We start from the raw sequence: 14,183 nt of genomic DNA, 5'->3' as shown, positions 1-14,183 counted from the left end.
AAAGGTACCTCTCGACCAGAACGCCTTCAGGGGTTAAAAACATTTGCCTAGGCTCAAAATTTCCAGAAGTTTGCACTCAACATGGCTCGGTATCCAGGGATAAATGGTGCTCAGCGCTCCAAAAGGACCTCCAGTGCAGTTGATGGTCGATGAGAGAAACTCTTGATCTGGCTTGTCGGGGATATACTTCACAGTACGCAACACAACACCGCTCTTTGGCCTCACCGCCTCCCGGAGGTTATCGCTTATCGCGGACGGTTGCATCGAAGAGTTTTTGGTTTCCTCGTCGTCTTCGTTTCGCGTTTCTTGGCACATTTAGGACTATAGACTGCTACAGTAGCAAACCTGCTCCTGCTCTCGCTCTTTTGCTGCTCCATCCCCGGCTTTCTCCCGGGGAGTTCCCCTTATCCGCCCTAGGCATCAGATTCCGTATCATCCCTTATCCCCCGCGAAAGCACCCGGGTGGCAAACACCGATCGGGTCTGGCGGCCTAGTGGGTCTTGGAACTCAACTGGAACGCAGCCCAGGATGTCGGCCAGTTCGGCCCTTGCTGTTTTAAGAGGTACATCATCACATTCATTCTTGGTCGGAAAAACTAGTCAGAAATTTCCTGTGAAGGTTGACCCTATCCTCTTCGTTCCGAATTCTTTTGAGTTCACTGTCCATTGTCCCGTCTCGTCCTGGATCCCCGAGCCATCGGACACTCCGTGATGTATTCGCTCCTTCTGCTCTCTGGCTTGCTCCCGACTGCCCCGACTTTCCCCCCTTGGATAGAAAGTTCCCTGGAACCCGGGCCTTCTGGAAGCGACCCGAATCTGTTGATGCAGGGCGAAATGACAAATTTTTCAAAAACAAAGTTCGGGATCTGATTTGTCCAACCAATTCTTCCGTGGCGTGACTGGAGGCCCGCCACCAGAGCGACCACTACGAAGCCTGAAACTGGACCGATAATTTGGTCGTTACGTCGCGTCGAAGTCATGACTATTTGCTATCCGGTGCGATCTATAGTCCTAGTCCTAATCTTTTGCTCTCTATTTTTTGGTCTTCATTCCATATCTACTCCATATCTATATCGTCGTTGGATCTTGGGGTCTGGGGGTGGATCCGCATGGTGAGCATCCTAATGCGCCCCAGCGTATCGCCCCATCGCCCCAGTTGTCTATTCAATGGGGCCTGCTCGCCTTATCCTTTTTTTTCTTTTTTCTTTTTTTTTTTTTTCCCTCTTTTTCTTTCTGGCGCTGATGGGGCCTGAGAAGTATCCACCCCTTTCTTTTTGTTGCATCCTGCCGCCGCCCCCCAGAGTCTGCATCGAATAAATCTGGGGTAGATCCACGTAGGGAGGAACGAGGTGATTCTGTAGGATGATTTAGATCTAGTGAAAGCCGTCTCCAGAATGAGCGGATCCAGGGGGAAAAAACCGAAGCGCGGACGAAAATCTTGTTCGGTGTTCTTGCTTTGCTGCGTGTTTTCCCCTTTTATTGCTGATGGTATGAAACTACCCCTGTCCTATCACCTTGTACTTTTTTTCAGCCCCTTTTTGTTGCCGAAGTTGATTTCGTTGTGCCTTGCCCCTTTCTTGTCACAGCGCTCAGACCTATGGTCTGATACATAGTCTCTGAGCTGTTGAGACATGGTTGGCTCGACGTGTCACTATTATTGTCGATTATCCTAGGTGCGTTCAAAAAAGGGGCCGCAAATAACGAACTATTGTCCTTTTCAGCAGTGCTGGGGTAGGTGCTCCCGTACCTGAGATCTACTGCCATACTGATCTGACTTGAAAATGCCAGGATTATAAAACTTTGAGGTCTCTAATTTCCTTCATCCCTGTTTGCAGATTTGGCGTTTGTCTGTTCTGAGTAACATCGCATGCATGAGACTACAGCCACTTCATATTATATAAACGCCTAACATTAAGCCAACCTAACAAAGAGAATTGATGACTATCAAAACATCTAGGCAGATTATTGATACTACGTAAGCTTGTGATGCACATGTGGATTGATTTAACAGTTTCCCTCCGACGCCAAACTTGCAAGCATGTGACACAGGAATCTCCCTTTATGGATAAGGCTATTTCAAGGATTCAAGCAAAAGAAGGTCTATTCAGAATCATCACTGGCGTCTGTTGTACCAGGGATGCCAGTGTTAGCGCTGAATCCCTGGAGTTCCTCGAGGCGCCCATTCACCATCCAAACCACCTTGTCCAATCCGGGTCGTAAGTCATTTTGCAGGCTATTCAGCCTGTGAGAAATAGAAATGATAGTGTGTCCCTGACTCGAAAAGTGTTCTTTTAAGATCTCCTGCATCTTCGTCTCTGTTTCAAGGTCTAACGAGGAACTGGCCTCATCAAGAATTACAATTGGTTTCCGTTGGATAATCGCAGAATCGTAGCCGCGAGTTGATGGTTGGGCTCTTAGCAGCGTCTGAGCTAGGGCAAGCATCTGCCTTTGACCTGTAGACATTGGTGGGAAAGCAGTCATTGGCAGATCAAGAAAATTCGAATTCCCAGTTTTAAGAACAAGACCGTTCATTGTTCTGCTCAGGGTATCTTGAATATCGGGCCAAACTCCAGTTCTCTGGAGAACTTTCAAAATATAAGCATCCTGATGTTGATTATATGGGTCAAGGTTGAATCGAAGGCTCGCGTTGGGAAGAATGAACGGGTCCTGGGGAACTGAAATGAAGCAGCGCCGCCGTACAATATTCACTGGCAGCCGAGAGATGTCCACACCATCAACCTCAATGGTGCCACCATGGAAAGTCAATAGCTGAAGCAGCATGAGAAAAAAAGTGCTTTTCCCACTTTGGTCAAAGGCCAGAATAATCAGTCAGTTGGGAACACTTGATTTATTGGGAGCTCCTTGGAAGCATCCATCTAAATACCTTCCGGTTCGGCCACATAGGACAAGGTGTTGGCCAGCTGGGATGTCCATATCAATATCATGGAGAACGGGGCTTTGTGAACTGCAAGGATAAGTTGTTAAAAATGAGTGACCACCATATTTTGAAAATCAAATACTGACCTGTAACCTGCTGATAGATGTTTAATCTTGATAGACCCCATATTTGGCCACTCCTGCGACGGCTCTAAGGAGTCCCAGTCCCTCTTCTCAGAGGGGGTGTCCTGGTCAACAGAACGCAGCCGTGCCACTGATCCAAGGGATGTCTCAAGAGTTGTCCAATTCTCAACCAGTCGAAGTAGTGTCGTATTTGCAGCAATAATCATGTTCAATGCTATCCCAATGCTAGCACCCGTGGCTGTTTCACGGAATATCATTGCCGAAGTAACAAAAGATACAGCGATACCTGCAATTAAAAAATCCAGAACCACATTGAGCCATCGCTGTAGACAGAGGAGAAGATACAATGGACTCTGAGCAACCTCAAGCTTTTCGATATTGTTGGTTGCAAATTTACCTTGCCATCCAAACGCACGAATTGTATTGATGCCTTCAACCTGATCAGGAGTCAGCACTCTTGACACTTGTTAGAGCTTGCAATTATGCTCACTGTCTCTAGAAAACTTGTGTAAAGTTTTGACTTTGACTCTAGGTCAATAAAACGCAATTGTCGAGAGGTTCTTAGGTAGATTCGTTGAATGAGATATACACAAATTGTGCAAAACGGTAAAGTCATGGCCATAGTGGGCTGAACCACAAACAAGACAATGGCCTGCATGATCAATTTGAAGATTTCTGGAATTTTACGGTTAGTTAAGGTAAAAGACTCACAAATATGGACCTGAGCATACGGGTGCTAAGATTTGCGAATGCAGAGGGTAATTCCTTGTCAACAAGCTGAATATCCTGACCAAATCTAAAGTACGCAAAGTTGAATATACCACTCCTCAGCTGGAGTTATTCTTTCGCACCTGTTTAATATGGCACCGATCTCAAAAGTCGAAAAGTATGAAAGCGGGCAACTATAAGTCATATTAGAGACTATTATATTCCTCACCTGTTAGGTGCATGTTCAAAACCGACTTTATGATCCTCTCAAGAAGTTTGAGGTGCAGAGCATGACCAGCTTGTGGAGCGATGACGATTTGCGTTGACCTTGAAATCTAATTCAGCCGTATGACTCCATCTATCGGAGGAGAAAACTCACCACATGGTTCCATTTGTTGCTATCCAAGCCAGTAATGAAAACATGATATAGAAGATCATATATGAAGATGAGTTCTTCGTTGTAGACTCGGCCCACCACTTCAGAATGTATTGTGAAAAAGTGAGAGAGAAAGCATATATTGCGGTGCAGCTCGCCATAAGCAGGATGTTCAATTTGCCGGCCGAGCCAAAGTAATAATCTATTATTGCATGAGTTCATAGTAGTCATCTTAAGATAGGTGCTGTAATTACCATAGACTGCCAAATCGCCGGTTCTTCTTGATGTGTCGGCAGCGGCGTCATCTATGCGGGTTCCATATGCAAGTGATTTGGCGCTCTCTTCAAACCCAGCACCTTCTGCTGCTCTTCTTGAAACGCGGATTTTTGTCATTTGTGTATTGCCTTGTAAGAATTTATCTTGGGGGCCCAGGACTTGTACTCTTCCTTCATTGAGTAATATGACCTTGTCGGCCAGGGGATAATGTTGAGCTGAAACAGGTTAAGAAGGATATGGAGCAGATAATGGAAGAGACCTGACATACTACTGTGAGTAATCAGAAAGATAGTGCTTTTGAGCTTGCGTAAAATTCCTTCAGGTCCAAGCAAAGCATTGACAATGTGGTCCTCGACTGCCCCATCTAAGGCACTAAATGGATCATCCAAAACCATAATATGGCACCGGGAATAAACAGCACGGGCAAGAGCCTTGGAAATTTCGTCAGTACTAGAATGGCTGATATTTGAATAAGAAAAACCTTACAATACGAGACTTTTGGCCCGCGGAAAGGTTAATGCCGCCGTTTCCAATCAATGCCATATCTCCGTCAACCAGGTTTTCTAAATCAGCATTGAGATTGCAAGCTTGAATAACAGTCTGATACCAGACCAGATCAATGCTCGTTGATTGCCCACAAACCACATCGCGTATTGAAGCAACAGGAAGCCAGACTAAAGGACTACAAAACGCGATACGACCATCCCGGACGGCAACTCTGCCTTTTGTGACATTCATTTCTCCCAGGATAGTCAGTGCAAGGACAGATTTCCCACTGCCAATAGGGCCTGAGCATATGCAAATCGAGCCTTCATCTAGGAGAAGATTTACATCCTGAAGTAGTGGAGCCGAGCTGGAAGAGAGTTGGACGTTCACATTTTCCAGCACGATTGCGGGTCGCTGGCCAGGCAGTCGTTTATAGTCACTCCACAGGGAAGGTGGAAATGTAGACACACGCTGGTCTCTCAATGACCCTTGGGTCAAGTAAGCTTGTAGTCTTTCGAAATTTGCCAAAGAGGTAATTGCACGAGGAATAATAGTCATGACCATGTTGGCTGGATGAGTGACAAGGGCGAGAAGAGCAATAGATGTAAATACCATGTCAGCATCAAGATGGTCCTGCATCTTGCGGGACAATGCAAACATTACCAATGTCAGGACCGGAGAGAATATACCCAGTAGATTAGCTAGATTCATCAACCAGTAGTTAGTCAGCTTCATCGCCTGGAAGGGTAATTTTGTGAACCTCAATGCTTCAAATTAATTAGATTGAGAAATGGTTGGTAGCGTCTTACCACTAGCATTGTATGCCACTAATATCCACCGCAGCCTTATCGATTTTTCAATCTCTTGAGTTCTCAAATCTGAAATAAGAGAGCTGGTAGCCTGATCAAGACCTAGAATCTTCATACTTTTGATTCCCCCAAGGACAGAAGTAATCATTGACAGACGGTCTTGAGTTGCTGTACTCCAATCTTTTTGTCTCCCCTTAAGATGTTTCGCAACATATGCGCTCATTTGAGAACACCCTGCAGTGACTTAGCTCTTATTTAAACCATTTGGTGTGCTTGTGTCATACCAGGTACGATCAACAGAGGTAGGAGGGCGAACCACCCGATTTCCCTTGCAAGCAAAGTCGTTCCGACTATTACTTCCACAACTTGAGCCCAAGTCTCATGAAGCATCTCTGCACAGGTATCAACGCTGTCAACATCTGTGCTCATGAGTGTCAAGGCGTTCCCGTCCTGCGCAGGAGATTTTTCAGCCGTAAGCGATCGTGCATGAATGAGACCAATAAGAGCCCCTCGTGTCATAACTCGTAGCCTGTTGAGTCTGTGTCGATATAACGAGGTAGATATCTATTTAGTAGTCTGATCAGGTAAATTCTCTTGAAATAGTCGTCTAGGAGCCTTACTGCCAGACCACAATACACAAAAGCCGTGAGAAAGACAAGCCAGTACTCAGAATCCATACTGTCATCTTTCGAACTGTCCTTTTGTACGAATTTAACAGCTATACTGATAACAGCTGGCTGTGAGTAGCGAAAGAAGATCAAAAAAATGCGTGGTAGAATTGGCGATAGAATTTGTCTCCGGAAACAACCCAATAAAACACAAAGCAAGGAAAACCTGTCTTGCTGCTTTGCTGTATAATGGAAAGAAAAATGATTAGGAGTTCCAGTTCAAGCCTCAAAGGGGTAACACACAATGCTTACATCTCTGCCTCCATGCCTTTGTCAATCGTTTCCGTAAGGCTTCCGAGGAGAGCGATTGATCAAGTCTTGGTAAATCAGTGCTTGTCAAATACTCATGATAGCCCACCCTGAGAATAGGATTGATCCACCAAAACAGGGCACAACCAAACACTCCGGTCAGCTCTTCGGGTGCAAGATTTTTGAAGCTAGGTTTCAGTATTGTGGTTTTGTTTTGTGACTCCACTACTAGAAGGCTTAACCCGAGCACCAGTCTGATACTCACAAGGAGATATTCTGCCATTTCGAGGTCTGTCGATGGCAGAGTCAGAGCAAGGGAATCTTTGATACATAATAGGCCCAAATATAGAGTGACTAGCGTAGATGGGCGCACATTCCTACGGTGCTCCAAAAATGACAACATAGAAAGACCGAAGGCAGCGAAAATCGATGTACATGATAGAATCCAGTGATTCAGGCCTCCCAAGAGGTTGCTTGTTTCACGAAGGGAAATAATTTCAGTAACTATCAGCCCTAAGGCCAGGAGCTATCGAAACCAGACACATACATGAGTAAATGTTGCAGGAGTCCTTTTGTGGGGAATGATGGAGGACTTACAAATTTGAGACGACCCTCAAAGTTAGGAATAACTTTGGTCGCTGAGTCGCGCAGGTGCCTCAGTTGAAAAGGTAAACATAGCAGGAAGAGTAAAGATAAGAGGGACGAGTATAGACTGAGCCAATGATGTGTGTCAGACATTTCTGAGGCGGTTTGGAGGCCGTGTGAAACAAATGTCGATCAACACAGGGTCAAGCCGATTTTAGGTTGTGCTTTTCCTTGTTTCCAACGGGCTATGAACTTTTCAAGACCTTCCTCAGAGAGAGAGGGGTAATTTTGGAATTCAAGTTTGCCCGGATGCTTACGCACTCACTACACTAAGGGGGCCATGGGGCCAAGTACCGAATACGTATACAAATGAGTTTCGAGCTTTCTTCGGGATGGCGCAATATCGGGTGCTTTTAATTCGTTTAGTTAGCTCTGGATAAAATTGTGTATCATTAGGGTGGGGTAAGGCAGATATCTGTACTCGCAGTAATATAAGAGAAGGTACCCATGGCTGTTATATTAGATTGGTTTGATTCGTTGGTGGGCAGAGGTTTAAGATGTAGTCGCTTCTGCTGAGACAGCTTCCAGAACAAGTCTTTACTGGTCGACTGAGCGAATACATACACATGAAACAATCCCAAAAAACTAATTGATGACAAGAGAATAGCTTCGTCTCTTCTTACTAACCCAACGAGAAGAAAGACAAAATCACAAGTAGCCTCAGTTAAAATGACATTCTATCGTAAGAGGCTTCATCTTCGGATTTTTCTCGATCAACCTGATCTGGGTCCTGGGACAAACTGTTCAAACCGCCCTGATTGACAGTGTCGCTGTTAAAATTGGTTGGTTGTTCCCCGCTAGGCCGACGAGTGTAGGGGCATCTGCAATAGCCTTCGCGAATGAGGGAGTGATGGGGATACAAGAAGAGAAACCGCACGAGAATGGAAAAGAGTATTAGGAGTGAAATGAAATGGAGGGTCTGAAGAAGAAACAGAGCATAGTAACTCCGATAGTCAAGCTCCATAGGAGGATCCAGGTAGTAGACCTTGAAGTAAGGATTACAGAAGTTGAAAAAGCAGCTGGAGCATTCTGTACACATGATGTCTCGAATTCTGCAGTCTTGGTAGCCCTTAGCAAGATCTGTTGAAATGATGAGTTCTTGGTTCTTGCTGTGATGGAAAGAGAGCTGGAAAAGGCCAGAAGGCTGAAAGATGCGGTTTTCGATGATCCCTAGGGCAAATCAATAGAAAAGAGGATGAACAAGGGATAGAAAAGGAGAATCAAAAAAATATGCTCCCCTCAATCAGTTCATTCATAGTTCTTTAATCTTGGGAAATCAACAAAATTTCTGCTTCGCTTCGTGGTTAGGTCGTACCAACAAACAACCTGGGTATCTGTATAACAACCGGGTAGAAGCGTTAAAGCTGGCTACCTAAGTCGTCGTTTTCCCATCACTCATCACTCCATGTCAAGTGGAGGTGATGATGAAGCACAGAATACTGAAAATAAGGTCCAAAACAGAGGGGTGGAAAACACCCTGTGATTGAAGATATCAAAGTTCCAGAAAGCATTTGCATATGATCCTGCCCTTCACAAAAAACCAAAACCAGCTGATCAAAGCCCATACCGAAATCTCGAAATAGCTCCAAACAGAGTGGAAAATGGAGAAAAGCATCTTGTAGCACCATCCCAAACGACACATATGACGGCCTCACGAGTGCCGTAGCTAAACGGGGCTGTCGCGCTCAAAGGGCCCCCGGCGAGCCTGTATAGAGAGGGAGTGCCCGAGTCGGACGGTGCCAAACGTGGACTGGTGAGATATTGTAAGGTCCAGAATGGCGGCCTAGTCGTGGAGGCAAAACAAGTGGAGATTCCTGGATGTTGCTGGGAGGTGTGAGGAGGATGAGAGACGGAGGCGCTCGCATGCGCATGTGGAAGAAGTAGTATGCGTAGAAGAGCGCAAAAAGGGGAGAAACGTGAGCAGGAACAGGAGAAAAAAAGGCAGCGAGACCAGGAGCAAGAGATCCAGGATGGGGATGAGAGTAACGAGGAGGATGGAGGGATAATTATTCCCCAGGTATTGCAACATCCTAGCTGGGTGATGCGAAGTTGTTTGTAGATAGGTTGATTCAAGAGAGCACTGGAGTTGCTTGAGAGAATCGATGGTTGAACGGAAGAGAAATGTCGAAATAGTATTTCCTCGACTTGTTTTGTTCTACACTTTTCTAAGCAGCCAAAGATCAGATCGATGCCAACCTGCTGCAATAATTGAAGGACGGACAGGATTCAGAAGCCTTTTTGGTCAACACAAAAGCACCAGATATAAAGAATACAGGTTGGACAATTAATATGTGGGTTGAAACAGGAATCTATCAAAAGCCTCTCCGCAACCGCACACAAGTCAAGGCAAACACCGCCCAAACCAAAGCCGACATGACGCATCCCAGGAAGAAAAAGAGAAATAAAACAAAATCTATGTCCAGATCGCCTAGAGCAACAACGGGTGAAAAACGACAAAACAGGGAGGGGTGCGAAGAAGAGGACGGAACGGTAGAGCTCGAGGTATATACACAAGACCTCTAAAGAGACCCGGAGATCGAAGTCCGGACTCATGAAGCAAGGTAGGGTCGTCGAGTGGGGGACGGCGAGTGGAATAGAGGTAAGGTAGCAAGAACTCCGATGACAAGGTCAGGGTGTGCTGTCGTCAAGAGAGATTAGATAGGGTGGGGGATGGATGGGCTGTGTAGTGTCGATTTTCAAGCAGCAGAAATGGAGGGTAAAACGCCCGTTGAGAGATAATATCAACGACGGGATACCCTGGTTTTCTCTTGCTATCCAACCACACAGATCAACAGCCAATCCAACCCTAGAATATAATCTGTACAAGGGAAAACGCTCAAACTCCATGCCCATGCGCAACACCGGAACAATCAGTACAATAAAGACCGGGGAAAAATAAACACGTTATCAATCAACATTGGGTGACAGATTTCTCTTTTCTCATGGCTGCTTCTTAATATGCCTCTCTCCAGATTCGGCGGGCATCTCGTCACCATCTATAATGCGCCACAGTCGACGTGGGGAGAAGTTGTTCCCGACCAGGTAGATTCCAACGAACCAGGCAGCCAGTAAATTGGCTAGGTGGTGAAGGAGATAGGCGTAGGTGACGCCGTAGACAGCAGAATACATGGCAATGGCGAAGAATATCGTGGCCGTGACGTGGCGGAAACGATTGGTGATGCGGGGAATCATCGCGCCACTAGTCATCGTCTCGACGAGGAGAAGGAAGGGCATGATGGAGAGGACATTGTGGTGGGAGGAGAACGGCATGAACCAGTGTACGACCAGGTTGTGTGCCCAGACGAGCAGAACGAGCACGTTGATTGGGAGGATCCAGAGCATCAGAATTAGAATGGAGTGGGCGTAGTTGCCGAAATTAAGGTGGGAGGTAGATCTCTGCGTGATTGTTAGATGCCTCGCATTGCTGTCTGGATTGATTGAAAGACGTACGGTTTCTTTGGCATGCCATTGCGCGCGCACGCACGTTGCCAGCTGCACAATACAGGCCACCATGTAGGCGAACTGGTAGGGGATGATCGTCGAGACAAGGATCAGAAGGATGGCGGTGTGAATCACACGTCGCCGGGGGGTAGGGGCACTGAAGATAGGTGAGTTGCCTCGGTCCTCACGACGGATATAGCCTGATTTGCTATTCACCGCTCCATAGATAAGAGAAAAAATGTTCACCAGTAGCAAAGCTACATAGTTGACCAGAACACAAACGCCGACACTGATGAGCCCGAAGACCGGAACGAGAAACCAAAAGAAAGCATCCTGAGATCCGAGAAGCAGATCATTCTTCGTGAAATCGAGTGGCGTCTCGGTCGAATTAGTGCGCCAGTGGAATGGATCATCGGACTGAGGAAGGGCCTTCGTGGTAGCAAGCGAAGACGCAAAGAGCGACATGGCCACAAACAAGAGCGGTAGAGAGGAGCGCAGAGCCCGGTCGAGACCATCGGTAAACGGGATGAAATAACCAGTCTCGTCGTAGATCTGGAATTGCTTGCGGAGGACCAGAGCAACAACAAGCAGCGGGAATGCTGCAAAGACTGTGCGGTACCGCATCACCAACTCGCCAAGACTGCTGGCTATATCCACCTGCAAGGAGATATCGACCGTCGAGCCGGAGCTTGGATCCGTCCAGAGTTGGAACGAAACACCGCCGGTAGCAGCCTGATCACGAAGGGCAGACGGCATATAGGGGGCTACGCCATGTAGGTTGACATTGACCTCATTCACATTCACAAAGAACTTGGACTCGTGGGGATCAGGGATAGACTGCCGCAGGAGCGGGGCAAACAGCTCCTCCTTCTGAGGATGGCGGGTGATCTTGAGCTTATAGTCCAGGAGACTGGAGTGCAGTGCAGGAATCTTCACCTCCGTCAGCATAGGCCTGTTTGCGGGCAAGCGCATCTTTAGACCGGCGCTCAAAAGACTGCCCAAGCCAACCTTGGCTCGTATCATGGCATCCGAGCTGTCCGAGAACTCTGCAACCAAGAAGCCAGGGGTTGGCATATTGGCCTTGTCCACGACAGCCACAAACTGATGCTCCGCCAGACTCTCCAAATCATATTGGAGATAGGAGAATGGTGCAACACGATCGTACGCATTCTTCGATTCCGGGGTGGAGGCAGGCAAGTGAATGACATCTTCGGCGGCGCTCTTACAAGCTAACCGGGTTGAGCCTATAGTTCCACCCGAGAAATCGAGATTCATGGAAAAGATCGTGGACCGGCCGTTGTTCAGCGGAAAGACGCTGCAGAAGAGGACCTCGATATTACCCTGTTTGTCTAACGACTGATCTGTAATGAGGGTGAACTTTTTGCCCGAGACACCCTGTGGCGGAATCGGCAGTAGGCGTACATCAGGACCATGCCGCTGGCCTAGTTCACGCAGAATCAGACGTTGGCCTTGGGCAAGAATGGTGTTGGCATTGTCTTCCAGCGTCAAAAGTGTGTTCGGTTCCTTCTGCGATAGTGTGCGCTCCGACACCGACTCCAACCCAGTCAAATACCACTGCTTCAACACACGCATACGCTCTGCCCGCGGCTTGGTCTGTGACGGTCGTCGAGCATCGATAATCTCAAAGAGGGACTTGATGATCGCTTTCCGAAACTGGTCACACCAAGTGATCGACAGATGGTCCATGCCGATCCACACGTTGGGCATGGACGAGGTGAAGACGGTAAAGCCGTGTGTTTCGGGAACCAGGGATGAAATGCTGGTGTAGTCTGACGGCACCACAGTGTCGCGTGTACCGCCGGCGATGGAGATCAGGGTGACATGCCACAGCGGGTTGTTGTTGGCCCATACTTGTGAGTATGCCTCTCGCCAATAATCGTTAATCTGTTTATAGGTATGGACGATGTCGGAATCGAAGGAGACCGGAGGCTTCGCGTGGGGTGCTGACATGGTGATGATCGTGTTGACCGAGTTGGCCTGGTAGTTGGCCATGGTGAGAGCGGTCCGAGCCACGATGCCACCCATGGAGTGGCCGATCAGAAGGACAGCGCTGGGATCGGGGAGCGCGGGATCGCGGCGGGTCCGTTGGGGGTCGTGGTAGAGCGACAGAATATAGGAGATGGCCTCGTTCACATATTCCGCCTGGTCCAACAACGTTTGCCCGTGGAAGGCCGCCATGTCCTCATTGAAGTCCACCATGAAAAAGTCCAAGCTGCGGGTGCCAGCGGCGTGCCGGTCTTCGTCGTGCCGAACCACGTCGTAGTAATGCCGCGAGGCCTCTGCGGCCAGAGACCGGACCTGCCGGTAACTGCCAGCGTTGCCGGGAAGGAAGAGGACGGGAACGCCGTTTAACTAGAAGACAAGTCCATCACGATGTCAGCCAAATATCCCTCCCGTCTCTCATCTTTTTCCAACACGAACACTCGCGTTTCTCGGCTGGTATATAGGGTTGGAGGGCCGCGGTTGCGGGTGTTCTTTCTGCTTACCCCGATATTGTCCTGAGTATAGGGATCCACGCCTTCCTCCCGATATAAAAAGAGGTTGTATTTGCTAGCAAACCGAGTATGTTCCGTGTCAAACTCCAACATCCGAATAAAGGTCGGGCTCATCATCGGCACACCGCAACCATCCCCGCCGACCTGGCGAGCCGTAAAGGAGTGCACAATGGAGATGAGGAAGGCGATTGCAACGAACGTGGTGAAGCCGGTGAGGATAGAGGTAGACCAGGGACTCCGGAGGCGAGCCTGGCGGGCGCGGCGGCCATCGGGGGAGGGAGCCTCCATAGGCAGGCGCGGGGAGCCCAATGGCATGGTTTTGGTGTCGTTGGCAGGTTGCGAGGAGGGGGTGCGCCACAGGCTTGAATTCCGCGAGCGCGGCGTGGAGGAGCCGTTGTCGCGGCGAAGATCGAAGCTGGTGCCGTGCCGGGCTATCTGGGACCGCGACTTGTCGGAGGGCTCGATGACATTCGCATGGCCCTGCCCATGGCCGTGATCGTCTGGGGTGCGCGCCGGGGAATCCTCAGTGTCGTCCGCGACAGGGGAGCCCGACGAGCGTCTGTGCATTGGAGGAAACGGGAGTCGGAACTCATCCAGCGGCCGGCGCACACAGGAGAAAAAAAGGGCTGGGAGAAACCGATCTTGGCAAAGGGAGGGTCGGCCTCACAGGACCCAATGAGATGGTCAGAGGGAACGAAGGGGGGAGGGGGAGGGGGAGGGGGAGAGGGGGGGGGGAAGGGGAGGAGAGGAGGAAAGGGTTCAGTGGAATGCGAGAGGTTTGAGGGATGAGGAGGAGAGCCCGCGGCAGCAACAGCAACAGCAGCAGCAGGCAAGGACGCCGTACCAGCCGTACCAGCTGTACTGCGGTACCGCAGTACCGCCCTCGCAGGTAATAATTTGGGGGAGAGTGCAGGTACCGGGCGGAATGGGCGGCGCTGGTTGGTCGAAACCCCGTTCAGGAGTCCCTGACGTCTCGGGCTACCGTCGCA

General features: G+C 48.7%; 2 protein-coding genes across 2 annotated transcripts; both read right to left on the bottom strand.

Moving 5' to 3' along the window:
* Nucleotides 1–2,099: 2,099 nt before the first annotated feature.
* On the bottom strand, nt 2,100–6,194 carry N7462_004005 (uncharacterized protein; the record flags this gene model as incomplete). The annotated part of the gene is made up of 11 exons (XM_057075731.1): nt 2,100–2,802; nt 2,884–2,964; nt 3,024–3,476; nt 3,662–3,695; nt 3,752–3,816; nt 3,872–3,922; nt 4,108–4,306; nt 4,359–4,595; nt 4,649–4,811; nt 4,867–5,567; nt 5,960–6,194. The coding sequence occupies 11 exons, from the start codon at nt 6,192–6,194 to the stop codon at nt 2,100–2,102; spliced, it is 2,922 nt and encodes a 973-aa protein (XP_056935236.1).
* Nucleotides 6,195–10,177: 3,983 nt separating this feature from the next.
* On the bottom strand, nt 10,178–13,761 carry N7462_004004 (GPI inositol-deacylase; the record flags this gene model as incomplete). Its single annotated transcript, XM_057075730.1, has 2 exons — nt 10,178–13,051; nt 13,186–13,761. The coding sequence occupies 2 exons, from the start codon at nt 13,759–13,761 to the stop codon at nt 10,178–10,180; spliced, it is 3,450 nt and encodes a 1,149-aa protein (XP_056935235.1).
* Between the last annotated feature and the right edge of the window lie 422 nt (nt 13,762–14,183).

This window comes from Penicillium macrosclerotiorum (assembly GCF_028827735.1).
Source record: "Penicillium macrosclerotiorum strain IBT 26536 chromosome Unknown utg000003l_segment0_segment0, whole genome shotgun sequence".
NCBI classification, from domain to species: Eukaryota; Fungi; Ascomycota; class Eurotiomycetes; order Eurotiales; family Aspergillaceae; genus Penicillium; species Penicillium macrosclerotiorum.
This window is presented reverse-complemented; position numbering and strand designations above follow the sequence as displayed.